Raw genomic sequence first — 13722 nt, forward strand, 5'->3', positions numbered from 1 at the left:
GGGGGGGGGGGGGAGGAGAAAGGAGTGGGATTCAGTTGCACTGATTGCGTGAGTAATAACATCAACCATAACATTTTATATGGAGCAAGTATACAAAAGGAATCATGCAATTTATAAGATCCTCAACTACGTCCTACTTAAATCAATATAGCCTAAGTTTCTCGGGTGTGGGTTTCCGATAATGCGGACCTAGAGGTCAAATCCTATATGATCTAAATTATTAGATTTGGCTATATGGATCCATGTATGGATATGGGAGCGGGTGTTCGACTAAAAATAATTCAAATAGCTAAAAATAGAGTTATAAAGCCTAAGTTATGAGATATTATATGGACGTCTTGAGATGAAAATGTTGATCAAGAGGAGAAGGAGATAAACGGAAAAAGAGTGACAATAGAAATAAATATATCCAAGGTATTTCATTTTCTTCAATTTCACCTTAATTTTTGTTTTGCGCACATAAATCATTGAATCTGTCCAAAATTTCTCCCTCAAATTTGGTCAAAGTATCCCAAATTGGTTGACCATATCGTGTACGGATGCCACACCCTCACTCACACCCGTTTCGTGTCGACATGGGTGCGACAACAAAGGTGAAGAGCCCGTGCAACTTAGGATATAACAATTCATGTGTGAAATCAATGATCAAAATGGATGAAAATATACATTTTAGATCCATTTATCCTTTTCTACTTAATATCCTTATATAGTGGGAGATACATTAACCAGAATCGATGTAAATTCGGACACCACAAGTCTATCATGGCTTTCTGACTATCCCGTCAGCTAGGTCCCTTCTAGAGGGCTAAAGTGTGATATGCATATTACTGGTTCTTTCCTGCTAGCATAGGAAATTATTATACAAGGTGCGACCAGGTCTAGTGATCTCAACGTTAGATGACAGTGATCTAGCAAAGCTTACTCCTGAAGTATCTTCCTTACAACAACAACATACCCAGTATGATCCCACATAGTTAGGGTCTAGGGAAGGTAGAGTGTACACAGAACTTACCCCTACCTCAGAGGTATTGAAGTATCTTCCATATATGACAAAATGTTGTCATATTTTTTTGTGTTAAGAATTTATTCCAATAGTATATATAGCAACTAGGTTCAAGGATAATCAATATGTCAAAGTCATTATAAAGATGATTTAGTACATTTTCAATTCTGGACCATACTTTCACTTGTCCGTGTGCAGGTAATCAATTTGTTTTTTATAAATCGTTTCAATGCAAGAAAACAAAACTCAAAATTATGCTATAATTGAAATTCAACTATGAAAGAATTATAACTCATAGTACTATTGCTGAAAACTCCAATTTGATAATTGCGTCGTCAAAGTATCAAATATCTTACAATATGGTATAACTTTGTATATTAATCATTCATAGAACTCGTGAAATTCAATGTTTCTAGCAATAAGATCTCAATTTCCCAATTCGACTCTAACATTAACTCTTAACATTAAGTCGATGTGGGTTTATTAGTTTGGCTGTATTCTCCATTCTAAAAAAAGGTTATGAGGAATCCTAAATCGCAAATGATGAAACTGCTAGTTCAAGAATAAAGACAAAACTAGTGTTTATATCATTTTACTCCGAGCAACTTTAAATAAAGTGTCGTCTTAGCAGTTAGCACCGTTTTGGGATATATTTTCGATCATCAAGTTTGAAACCTAAATCAACTTCTTCCCCAAAGTGAAAGCTTCTTTAAAATTCCAGATTATTGCCTCCTCAAATCTCCATTTATGAACAAGGTATTTTAACTTTTGATATAATGTTGAATCTAGTGCTGAATACCTCATTAATTTAAGATCACTTCACTCCTATTTCCTACTGTTTTATACCCTAAAGAAGAATTTAGTTAGTTGAATATGGTTTTAAAGAGTGACCTGAATTGTGATTACAGCAAAAAAATTTGCTTCTTCTCCTCTAGCTTGTGCTTAGGTTCCAAAGGTAGTAACTTCTATTTATGATCTTGAAGTTCTTATTATTTTTTTTGCTTTCTTGCTTCCTTTCCTTTTATTTTCTTCTTCCCTGTAGCTCTTGTTTTCCCCTTGCGAAATGCTGTTGGAAAGCTTCCTCTTAAAACCAGTGCTGCTGGCTTTTTTCTCTATTGCCAACCGCTCCTCTTTTTTTTTTCTCCCTTTTTAATAGCCGACGGGTCAAGGATAATGGGCTAGCTATTTTAGTTACTCGCTTATTTTAAATGTGCCAAGTCCAATTCTTTAAGTCATTACACACGTTGTGGGTCAGTGGTTATTTGGTCTCTTTTTTATGGTCTTATCCATTCATCTCGACATGAGCTAGTTTTTGGGGTTGAGTTAGGCCGTGGTCCAATTCTTCGTCATGGTACCATAGTCAAGTCCATCCCAATTCATGTTTACCTGATGTTGGGCCTCCCTTTTTATATTTTCTTCGCTCCAAAGGTTCAACCTTGAGCGCGTGCGACCGGGGTGGGTGGGTAGGGGGTTGGGGTTAAGGGTTACCTAGTCTTTATATGATTTGGGCAATTCTTCCCTCATGAACTAGCTTTAGGATTGAGTTAGACCCAAGGTTGTTTTTTATTTCAGAAGGTGAACAAGAAGATTGAGGGCGTCGGATGATGCTCCATTAGCCTTTATGTGGGTTATATTGAAAGAGAAAAAATAGGATAACATTTGAAGGGGTTGACAATGACTCTGTTAAATTAAAAAAAAATAGCCTCTTGTGTCTGATATCTCTTTGGTGTACCTATGAAGTTCCTATTTGTGTAGAAGACCGGATATCTTTTGTTGAGAACCATACATTTGTTTAGGTTTCTATACTGTTTGATATTTGACTTGTATTCCCGATTTCCCATCATTGATAGTATTGCTTACTAAATTAATGAAAAAAGGAAAAATGGTGAATGAAATTGCCTTATTGAATATATGACAGCTGTTTGAATAGTGCTAATTATGTCATACACATTTTGATTGAACAGCCTCATTAGCTGCAAAGGCACAATATCTTATGCTAATGCCTTCCTTTTCCTCTCCATTCTTATTTGCTGTCCGTTGGTACCTCTGTTCTTCTCTTACCTCTTATTTGTGCATTCATTCATCTGTATATTATATGTTATTTGGCAGTTGATCCTCTTCTAAAATTTACCAAAAATTGATTAGCCTAGTTCTCTTGACATGGCTCATTGTAGATTATAGTGAATCCTCATATTTATGTCTGAATATATATTCCCAACTGCCAATGTGGTTAGCAGAGAGCGATAGGATGGGGTTGGAAGGCATCTGATATGCAAAATATGTGATTATATAAGTATTATGTTTGAGGTCAGGGTCAACTATACATTTGGTGCATAATTTAGAATAAGGACCAACTCAAAATTGTTTTCTTCTTGTTTTCATTTGTTAACTTCTTAATTTTTTTTTATAACTCTCCTTGGCAGACTAGCAACAAAGAGGATGGAACTGATAATCAGAAAAGAAAGGAGATTGAGGATAAATTACAAGTTCTGAATATGAAAAAGCATGGTTTGGTACAATTACTAAAACAGGTGATCTTAATGTAAAACAATCTGAGGAGGAATTGAAACTTTTACATGATGTCTCATTTTTTATTTGTTCTTAATATCTGTCAAATTATGTATGGACTTAGCATGATCATTTTTTGTTTACAAATATTGGCTTTTGGCAGATTTTGAATGCAGAAGAGGAGCTGAAGAGACGAAGCATGCAAGGAATGGCAGTGCGCCCATCACCCCCACTTCAAGTGGATACTACAAACGACACCGGATCTATAACTAAACTAAACACACCTAGAATGGGCTTGGATGGTAACCCCATCGGTGAGGTGGATGGAGATGGAGGTGATGATGCATCCAACCAGAACACACTTCCTCGGAATTTGCTTCGTTTGAGCAGTACATCACCATCTTCAGATTCTCAACTGAGGAAGACTCCCTATAATGTGGTAAGTGCCCTATCTATGCATTCATTGTTACCTTTGGCTTTCATTTGTGGCGCTACACCACCAGGAGTGGAAAAAGAGGGCTTTAATTTTGTTTCTAATATAATTAATCTAGTAAAGATTTAGAAAGTTTCAAGTAAAGCTGATAGCATGAAAACAACAACATTCAATATGTGCAAGACTGCAAGTTAGTTCATCATATTATTGCTGGCTCACTCCCTTGAACCAAGTCTTTATTTATCTTCTTCCTCAATGGAGCAGATCTTAATTTTTCTGTCATAGAACCGTGTCCAAGGCATCTCGAAATGTGTGCTCCTGATAACATTTGCTGAAAATTAAGGACCCCATATTGAACTTCTATTGGACATGAGATTTTGTTACAATTGTGTCTCTGTAACTAGTTTTGAGCTGTTCCAATCATTTTCTGCCACTTGTTGGACTAATTGGACCTTGCAATAAATTATATTGCTACTTTGCACATGCCATAATCAAGAGTTAGTGCTTTGACTAAGGAAAGATAATATATATATATATATATATTGTTGTTGCATCAATGGAGAAGTTTATGTGCTATTTTACCTTGTTAATACTAGTTGTAAGAGCAAAAATTACTTTGTGGCCATTTTCTTCACTGCAAACTGGGAATCAACATGTGGGATGAGGGATTATTGGAGTTATATATCAGCCTTCAACCACTTTCACATTTTCAGTCCCCTTTCTTTGTGAATAATGGAGTTCCAGAGAATGTATGATGTTCGGAGACTTGAACCAAGAGGTGCATCCTTAGATTACGTTAGGGCAATTAAATACATGTACTATGGAGCAAGGAAACTCAGATCACTTCTCGTTGTGATGGGGTTGCACCAGGGATCGACACATAGCCCATCTAGTTACTAACACGACTTATCCTAGGAAAAGTCCATGATATATGCTCTTTGCAGATGACAATGTGGATTAATGAGACCGGGACAGAGTTAACAATAGGTGCCTTAACAATATGTTGGAAGTTTGAGGACAGACGTTGGAGTATAAAGAGTCCGGGTTGAGTAGGACTTAGACAAAATACTTGAAGTTCAAGTTCAATGACGTAAAACACATGGTAGATGTGGAAGTAAGGATTGAAACAAGCAGGGATCAATAATTCAAGAAAATAAGGAGATAGACGAAGATGTTACACATTGTATTGGAGCAGGTGGATGAAATAGAAGCTCACATTCACTGTCTTTTATGATAAGATTGTACCACCAAAGCCTTAAGGTAGGTATTACAAAGTGGTGGTCAGACTAGCTATGGACAGAGTGTTGACTAGTCAAGAACTCACATGTTAGAAGATGAGAGTAGTAGAAATGAGAATGTTGAGTTGGATGTTTGGGCATACTAAGAGTGAGATTAGGAATGAAGCTGTACGCGACACTGTGGGATAGGGCGCCTTGGTGAACAAGATGAGGCATGTGAAGCTGAGATGGTTCGAACATGTGAAGGAAACATGCATGAACACCCCGATAAGGAGCGAGAGGTTGGCTATAGTGGATGTAACATGATGTAGAGGTAGACCGAGAAGTCTCAAGAGAAATGATTAGACAGGACATGACTCATGCAACTTACCTTTATGAGGACATGACCTTGGCCCTAAATAGGAAGATATGGAGGTGAAGAATTAGGGTAGAAGGTCAGTAGGTCGAACGTTGTCTTGTTCTCTCTTACTGTCTTATTCGATTTTAGTATTACATGATTTTTCATTTGCTACCAGCTACCGTTATTTTAAATTTTTTGGTGTTGCTATTGCTCTCTTTATTGATTTCAGCATGACTTTGATTTTAGGATTACATTATTGTATTTGCTTTGCATACTTGTTCTTTATATGCTTTACCTGTGTCGTGTATCTGGTAGATACAACCTCTCTACCTTCAAAAGGTAGGGGTAAGGCCGTGTACACACCATCCTCCTCAGACCCCACTTGTGGGATTATAACTGGCCAAGTTGAGCTGGGTACGTTTTTATTGGATCTCCAGATGAAGACCAGACAATACTTTTCTTGACAAATTGCTTTACGTGGAAGGCTGCTGATACTGCATTAGTTGCTTACATCTGGTTTTCACTAGACATCTTTTTCATATTATACATAAATATGCAGGCTACCCTAGAAACTACTATAGAATTGGATAATCCGTAGTGAATAAATCTATCTTGGGTCTGTTTTGTTTTCTCACTCCATGTAGCATGGGCACTTTATTAGATACATATTCAAGTATAGTTTAAGGCTCCACCTGCAAGGACTTTTCCAACTTTAACTTCTTCCAATTTTTGCGAAGTAGACTATTTGTTAAATCAAAAGTAGATATATATTAGCAGCTTAAAAAAAAGTAGATGTATATTAGAATCTAGCTATTGGTAGTCCTTTGTAATTATAATGATGAACAACAATATATTTTCCTAATCATATGTTAGTCGACTTACTAGTTAATTAACTAAATAGTTCTTATTGTATCCTCAGGCTATGTTCCTTTGAGGTCTACTTTGATATATAGGGTGAAATGGTAGGGCAAAGTGACAAGACACTGAAGAAAACAGCTATAAGAAGAAAAGATATGAAAGCAGATGAAGAATTAGTTCTCTCATAAACCAGTTAAAAAAAAGTCATGAGATTACCATAAAGTAGCTTATCTAGTAAAATTTGAGTCAGGGAGCAGGGAGCTAAATTATACACCACAGATAAAAATCAGTTCATAAAAAATTCAGCCAATTGGTTTATGAGAAAACTAATTCTTAAATGTATGTAATAAATTTCACTAGTTCAAGAAATCCATTCTCACTTGCTGTCTATTTTTTCAGGTTCCTCTCGCTTCACGATCTGTTGGAGTTACTGTTAGTCCTTCACGGTTTGCACCTCCGGGACAGCAAGGGCAACCTTCAAGTCTCCCCCCAGTGTCCTTATCTGGAACGAACATTGTTGCCTCCTCTCCTTCTCCTGTAGCATCAGGCGGCACTTCAGCATTTCGAGATCGGTTTGCAAGCCCATGAAAATGGAAGTTGTGCTGGTTGTTACTCCTCCTGTCAGCTGGCTTTCTGTTCTCTTCAACCTCATTCGAAGTTTCAACTGGCTAATCTGTGAAGCTGTAAATTATTCTGTAGTTCCAAATTGGTCATTCGCTGTAACGGTAGCAGTGACGATGCAGTGTCTTTAAGTCTGGTGCCTTCTAGTTGGAAGTATAGTATTTTTTTATCTGGCTGGGTGTGTGTCCATTCGATACTTGTGAAGTTCCCCATGATTATGTTTTTAGTTCTTAAAAGATGTTAGAAATGAATATCCTATGTACATATATTATGCCATTTTGCTTTTAAGTCGTTAAGTTGTATTATCGTGAGTGACGCTTTACTTGTCATCGCTGTGCAATGCCTTCTAAAATCATACATATACAGTAGGATGTAAGCAGTAGCTAGTAAGGAACAACAACAAACACAGTTTAGTTTTACAAGTGGTGTTCGCGTAGAAAAGAATATACATAGATCTTACTCCGAGATAGAGAAACCATTTTCGGAGGACAATAGGGAACAATGCTAGTTCTAAAGTCATCAAGAAATTGATATTGGAATAGTAAAGGGGAGGGAGTATTCAAATAGACTAAAATGTTACTCCATTTGGATTGTACAAACATTTCAACACTCTGGAAGCAAAGAGGCAAAATTTTCAAAATTCACCAACTACTCAAAGATAACCTCTGTTGGGTGGTTGGTCTTTGCTGACCGTTTATTTGCTTTTTGTATCAATGATTCACGGGAAACACACAAAATAATCAATTTAATATCAAAGAATTATAAATTAAAGTGATGATAAATTATTTAATACGTTTATAAGTCTGACCATATGAATTTTCTTTTGGTATAACTATTTTGGTGAAGTAGTCAAAACTTAGTAGCTCGATTAATCTGATTAAATCAGAATAACTGTTCCTCAGCCATGCCATGGTCATTTGTCAATTACTTATGCCAGTTAATCATCAACTTGAAAAGACAGGTTGCTTCCTCCAGTGGTGCACTCTTACAAGTAGGTGAAGGAAAGTAATACTAATAACAATAATAACATGCATAATGCAATCGCACTGGGGAGAATAGTATATATGCATATCTTCCAACAAATCAGTATTATCATTGAAGTACAATTAAAAAAAAAATTAGTGAGACAACACTCAACTACCTGCTAACCTTTTATCCAAATCCATATCTGATCTTTCATAGCTTTCTACCAAAATCATGTCTTCGATAAGTTAAAAGTTAGCATCATGTTCCTCTAATCACCACTTCCTAAATGGATAAACAAATATATATGATAGAAGACACATCTCCTTTTAGATATAAGTAACAAAAATTGATCTTACTATTAAAACTTAATGTGAAGTAGTTAGAATGGACATCTCCTTTTAGATGAACCAAATTCCAATGGAACCCATTTCAGTGACTCCACATGCTTTTTGCACAAAAAAAAGAGTATATGATGTCAAAAAGTTCCCCTTTCAGTACTTCTTTATTTTCTTTTATTTTTAAAAACATATTTTTTAAGAATAACTATTTTTATTTATTACTTTAAAAATAATTATTTTTTTCCAATATTTTATCCTAGCATTAAATACTTATCGTCTAAATCATTTTTCCTAATGCTATAAAATAGTCATATCAATAATTATTTTCTTAGTAGATATGTCAAGTTAAATACGTAAGCTATTTATTTTTTAATTTGTCCACTTCCTATCCTTCGCACACGGCGCAATTTAGCTTTATCTCCTCCCTTTAACTCTCTCACAAGTCTTATTCCACTTTATAGCTTTCTACAATATCATATCCATCTTTGCCCCAATATCTCCACTTCCCCTTTTCCCTTTTTACCTTCTTTCATTTCTTTTGACAACTTTATCTCCAAAACAACATGGCACACAACAACACCACCCACAGGCGCATTTTAGCAGCTCCAGACCATAATCCTAAAACTTCCATTTCCATGGATCCCACTCTCAAAAAGCAACCAAAACCCACCCCCTTTACCTCCAAGAGTACTATACACAACATCTCCAATCAATTTTCCCATCTCAATGCAAATCACAAAATTCTTAAATCTGGGCATACATCATATTCACTTGACACACACTTGAACCCCAAATCTTGGACTGATTCATCATGCTCAGCTCTGACCAAGTCAAAGAGCCAACAGGGGAAAACAGAGGCAATTATCAAGAAAGTACCCCAAAGGGGTAAAGAGTTTCACAAAGAGGTGGATGTTAAAAGGGGTTCTGTTAATTTGTGTAAAAGTCAAGAAATTGAAAAGTTCAAGGGGTTTGATGAGATAAAAAAGCAATCTTTATCAGTTTTATTGAAGAATAATGGAAGGAGGAAATCATTTTGTGGTTCACAAATGGAGCTGACTGATTTCTTTTCTTGTAGTGGTGTCAAAGTTGTGTCTGTAGATATGCCACCATTTATGCAGATTCATGCTGTTAATTGTGCAAGAAAGACTCATGATAGCTTGGAAAAGTTTACATCTAAAGCTCTTGCACTTACCCTCAAAAAGGTACGCTCTCCGTTTCAATTTATTTGTCTGATTTTGATTTGTTAGAACAGTTTAAAAAGTAAAATATCTCGTGGTCTTGAAATCGTGTGTATCAAAATGTCATTTAATTTTATTACGTTAAATAGTTATCAAAACAGAAAGACAATATATATAAACATCACCTTTAACTTGACGACGTCAATTGATAACTATATAACCTTTAAATTTGGATGTGCACAAGTAGATACTCGTGTTTACTTGTTTAATTTTATAAAAGTTTAAGTACTTGTCTATTTGTGTATATCCAAAGTTGGAGATATAATTCTTTGTTGATGTCAAGTTAAAGGTCATGTTTATATATTATGCCAAACAGAAAAGAAACAACAACAACATACCCCGTCATATCCCATATCAATTACTCGTAGAGATAGATAAATTATTTTCGAAACGCAAATGGACTGATTTACTGGACTGAATGTGGTTTCTGAATTTTTTTTCAGGAATTTGATGAAGTGTATGGACCAGCATGGCATTGTATAGTAGGGACCAGTTTTGGTTCTTTTGTAACACATTCTATTGGTGGTTTTATGTATTTTTCTATGGATCATAAGATATATGTACTCCTATTCAAGACTACTGTACAAAAAGCAGAATCTAGTTTTAAATCTTGAGGTAAAAATGTGGTGTCCATGTAGTTTATTGTACATTTGTTTAAGGAAACAATCAAGTGCAGTCCTATTATTTGCCCTACTTATAATTTCTATACGTAAATTCAATCTCACTTTCATTACGATAAAAAAGATATTTAATAAGAGTACGAGAAAAAAGATATTTATTAAGATATGGACTCTTTGTACTCCTATAAGTAATCAAGTAGGGGGTATCAAATTATCAATGATTGTGAGGGTTAAAACTCTAATCAAAATTAATTCAATAATTTCATATTTAATGAAAAAGTTAGTAACGCAATGTAAGGATTAGTGAGGAGGTGGTAAGCATTGTAATCATTGATGATGTGTCAAATGTTTAACCCAAGTCCTTGCGGAGCCAGAATTTTCAAGCAGGCGAAGTAGCCGAAGGGGGTGACACCTACTATATATACCTAAAAAGAATCATTTTAATCATGTACTCCCTCCGTTTCAAAAAGAATGACCTCCTTTCCTTTTTAATCTGTTTAAAAAAAATGATCTCTTTCTTTTTTTGGTAACATTTTAAAATCAGCTTTTCACGTGACATGTTTAAGATCACAAGATCAAAGGATATTTTTGTACATTTAACCTAACTTAATTTAGGATCACAAGATACGAAAGTTTTCATTATACTCTTAAACTTTGTGCCAAGTCAAACCAGATCATTCTTTATGAAACGGATTGAGTATAAATAATATACTTTTCTGTCGAGGGGTGAATGTCGTAGCTATATGGGGGCTCCGCCACTGCATTTGATCATGATTTTTAAAAAAAAATTGGACTCCAAAAAATACATCTGGTCATAAAAATCTCTGAAAATTCTGAAATTCAACTTTTCACAATTTTCAAAAATCGAAAAACCACCAAAAAAGTGTTCACTTTAAATTACTTACAAACATTAAAAGACAATTTCAACATTTGAAATATCATTTTTTTCCTTGGAAAACAAAAACTATTATTTTTTCAAATACTCACAATTTTCATGGTCATCTATCTTTGTCATTAAAAAAATAATTAAAAAAGCTAAATATGTATTTATTTGTTTAAGAAATTGAGCCTTTGGTTCAAGTACCTCCAAAATCAATAAGTTATTTAATAAAATAGCAGATGCAACAACATGAAGTCGCTTTGGCCGAGTGGTTAAGGCGTGTGCCTGCTAAGTACATGGGGTATCCCCGCGAGAGTTCGAATCTCTCAGGCGACGTTTCCTTTTTTCACTTTTCCATCTGTTTTTTTTTTAACTCTAAAGTTACGAGTTCAAGTCATCAACAAAGCAAAGAAATGGTAAACACGAGCTCGAGCTACTAAGGAGGTAAAAAAAAACAGACACTTATTGTTTGTATATTGTTGAAAAATAAAAACACATGTCTTATGACAATTTGTGTCGTACATGGTATTGTACGTGTATTATATTATATAGAACTCATTTGTCTACTTGTGCAGCTTTATATAAATTTAAGTGTCTATTTGTGCACACTCAAACTTGGAGCGTTGTGACCCGAAACTCTTGCATTCAAATAGACACCCATTGCCACTAAGTCAAATGCATAACTTTTGTCAAAAGTATTCAACTTTAAATATATATCCTTCAAACTGTAGAATTTAACATATATATATATACAACGTAATTTCCGACAAAGAGTGTCCCGTTGGACACCTTGGATGGAAATAGCTACGCCTTTGATGATGTCAAGTTAAAGAACACGTTTATGTATTATAATCATCATATATTACTAAAAGCATGAACAAAAAAAATTGAAAGTTGAATTACGATTTTACCCCTACTATAAATTGAAATGTTATAAATCATTTGATTATTTAATTTAAATATTAAATTCTATCATTTTAATTAAAATGTTGATGACCTTTACACTTCCTTAGGTTAATTCCTAATTAAAATATCTAATTAATACTATCTATTCTCTATAATTTATCTGTATAAAATAATAAATAAATAGATAAATAAATAATATCTCTCTCTATATATCCATTCATATTTATTTTTTCTCTTTTTTTTTTGAGATTTTAAATATCTAAATAGTTTAGTTTATATTTTATTCTCTATCTATAATTACTATACTTAAATTAAATTATATTAAATTGACTAGGAAAAAACTCCCTCTCCCACGTCTGGATATGAGTATTTCATTAAGTCTTTTTATACAAATTATTCTAACTTTTCATCTTCTCTTTATGAGTTATGACATTAATAGTCTTTCCTCTCTCTAAATCAATTGTAAAGGTAAAATTATTGTCACCTTTCATAATCCCTATAAATCTCTAACTAATGGAGAAATATTTTTTATTCACCAATTGCTTTCTTTTGATGAGATTATTTCAAAATTTTCCGGTACTATTTAATTTTTTTTGAAAATAATAAGATTTTGATAATGATATTTTGTATCTTACTTTCATCATAATGACTATTTTTCAACTGGTTTCTTATTTTAAGAAATTCTTGAATTTATTTGGAATATGATATTTGTATATTGTATTTTGCCATGTTCTCATATATTGTTTTATTCTTGTGTTAGTTTCTATTCTTATGTTATTTTTTTAATTTAAATTTTAAATTTAAATTTCTCAATTATATTGATGAGATGAATTTCATTGTGTAGAATTTCATTTTTTCTAAGAATATCAATTTTTCTAATTCATATTGTATCATCTTACGAATTATCATAATATACATTATTCTACTTCTTTTATTAATGTGAATTTTAGAGACACGTACAAAAAAATTATGATTATTGATGGAGTAACTCGTTCTTCGTATTGAGATTTTAGTAGCTTTAGTTAATGATTATTCATGCATGATTCTGCTTGATATCTTGTTTGTTGACAATTTATATTTACTTCTCTTTTAATCTTATTTTTTTATTTAATTTATTTCTTAATTGATGAGCTAATTTTTAAAGATTGAGATACTTTCAAATTGATGTATGTTCAAATAGTTTACGTTATCTATGTATATCATGTTGCGGATTTGTCAAAATATGTGGTATTCAACTTTCCTATTAATGTGAAATTTGGGAGAAGACATCAATTAAAAGATTTATGATTTCATATTCATCTATTTTTTCAATTCTTTGTCCTTTCATTACCTATTATTTCTGTAGAATGTTTTTTTTATATATATATTTTTAACATACAAAATTTAAAATTTCATGTTACAAATCCTTCGTGGTAAATAGCACTAAAGTGAAGTTTATACAATAATGACTTAGCCTTTTTCAATGTAGCTTTTTTGTTATCTTTTATTTATTTTTTATTCTATTTTAGGTACTTACATTCTTACTAATTAACCATAACAAGAAAAATCTAAAGGTAGTATTTCCAAAATAATTGAAGAATTAAAAAATATTGTTAAGAAATTCCTAAGCATAGGATCTTAATATATTTCTTTTATTTCAAATAATTTTTCTAAATAAGAGGTTCCAAGGCTAATAATTGTGTATTTTAAAAAAAAATTATATATTTTTCTTAGCAAGATCACTAATTGCATTTGCATCAGAAATTGACATGTCATAAGCATTTATTTATTTGT

The 13722-nt window shown here is 33.2% G+C and overlaps 2 protein-coding genes and 1 non-coding gene across 4 annotated transcripts in view; all 3 read left to right on the forward strand.

Moving 5' to 3' along the window:
- The window catches only part of LOC107023646, a 9237-nt gene extending 1925 nt beyond the window's left edge, over positions 1-7312 (forward strand). For both annotated transcript variants that reach the window (XM_015224403.2, XM_015224404.2), the window contains exons 2-4: positions 3427-3534; positions 3675-3950; positions 6780-7312. In XM_015224403.2, the coding sequence (XP_015079889.1) occupies positions 3427-3534; positions 3675-3950; positions 6780-6968 (573 nt within the window). In that variant the 3' untranslated portion in view covers positions 6969-7312. The remainder of the gene's footprint in view (positions 1-3426; positions 3535-3674; positions 3951-6779) is intronic.
- A 1441-nt stretch (positions 7313-8753) lies between these two features.
- On the forward strand, positions 8754-10240 carry LOC107021574. Its single transcript, XM_015222263.2, has 2 exons — positions 8754-9507; positions 9987-10240. The coding sequence occupies exons 1-2, from the start codon at positions 8869-8871 to the stop codon at positions 10155-10157; spliced, it is 810 nt and encodes a 269-aa protein (XP_015077749.1). The 5' UTR covers positions 8754-8868; the 3' UTR covers positions 10158-10240.
- A 1057-nt stretch (positions 10241-11297) lies between these two features.
- Positions 11298-11379, forward strand: TRNAS-GCU. The gene has a single exon. It is a non-coding gene; the product is annotated as a tRNA-Ser (tRNA).
- Positions 11380-13722: the final 2343 nt, after the last annotated feature.

The sequence above is a fragment of the Solanum pennellii genome, chromosome 6 (genome assembly GCF_001406875.1).
Source record: "Solanum pennellii chromosome 6, SPENNV200".
Classification (NCBI taxonomy): domain Eukaryota; kingdom Viridiplantae; phylum Streptophyta; class Magnoliopsida; order Solanales; family Solanaceae; genus Solanum; species Solanum pennellii.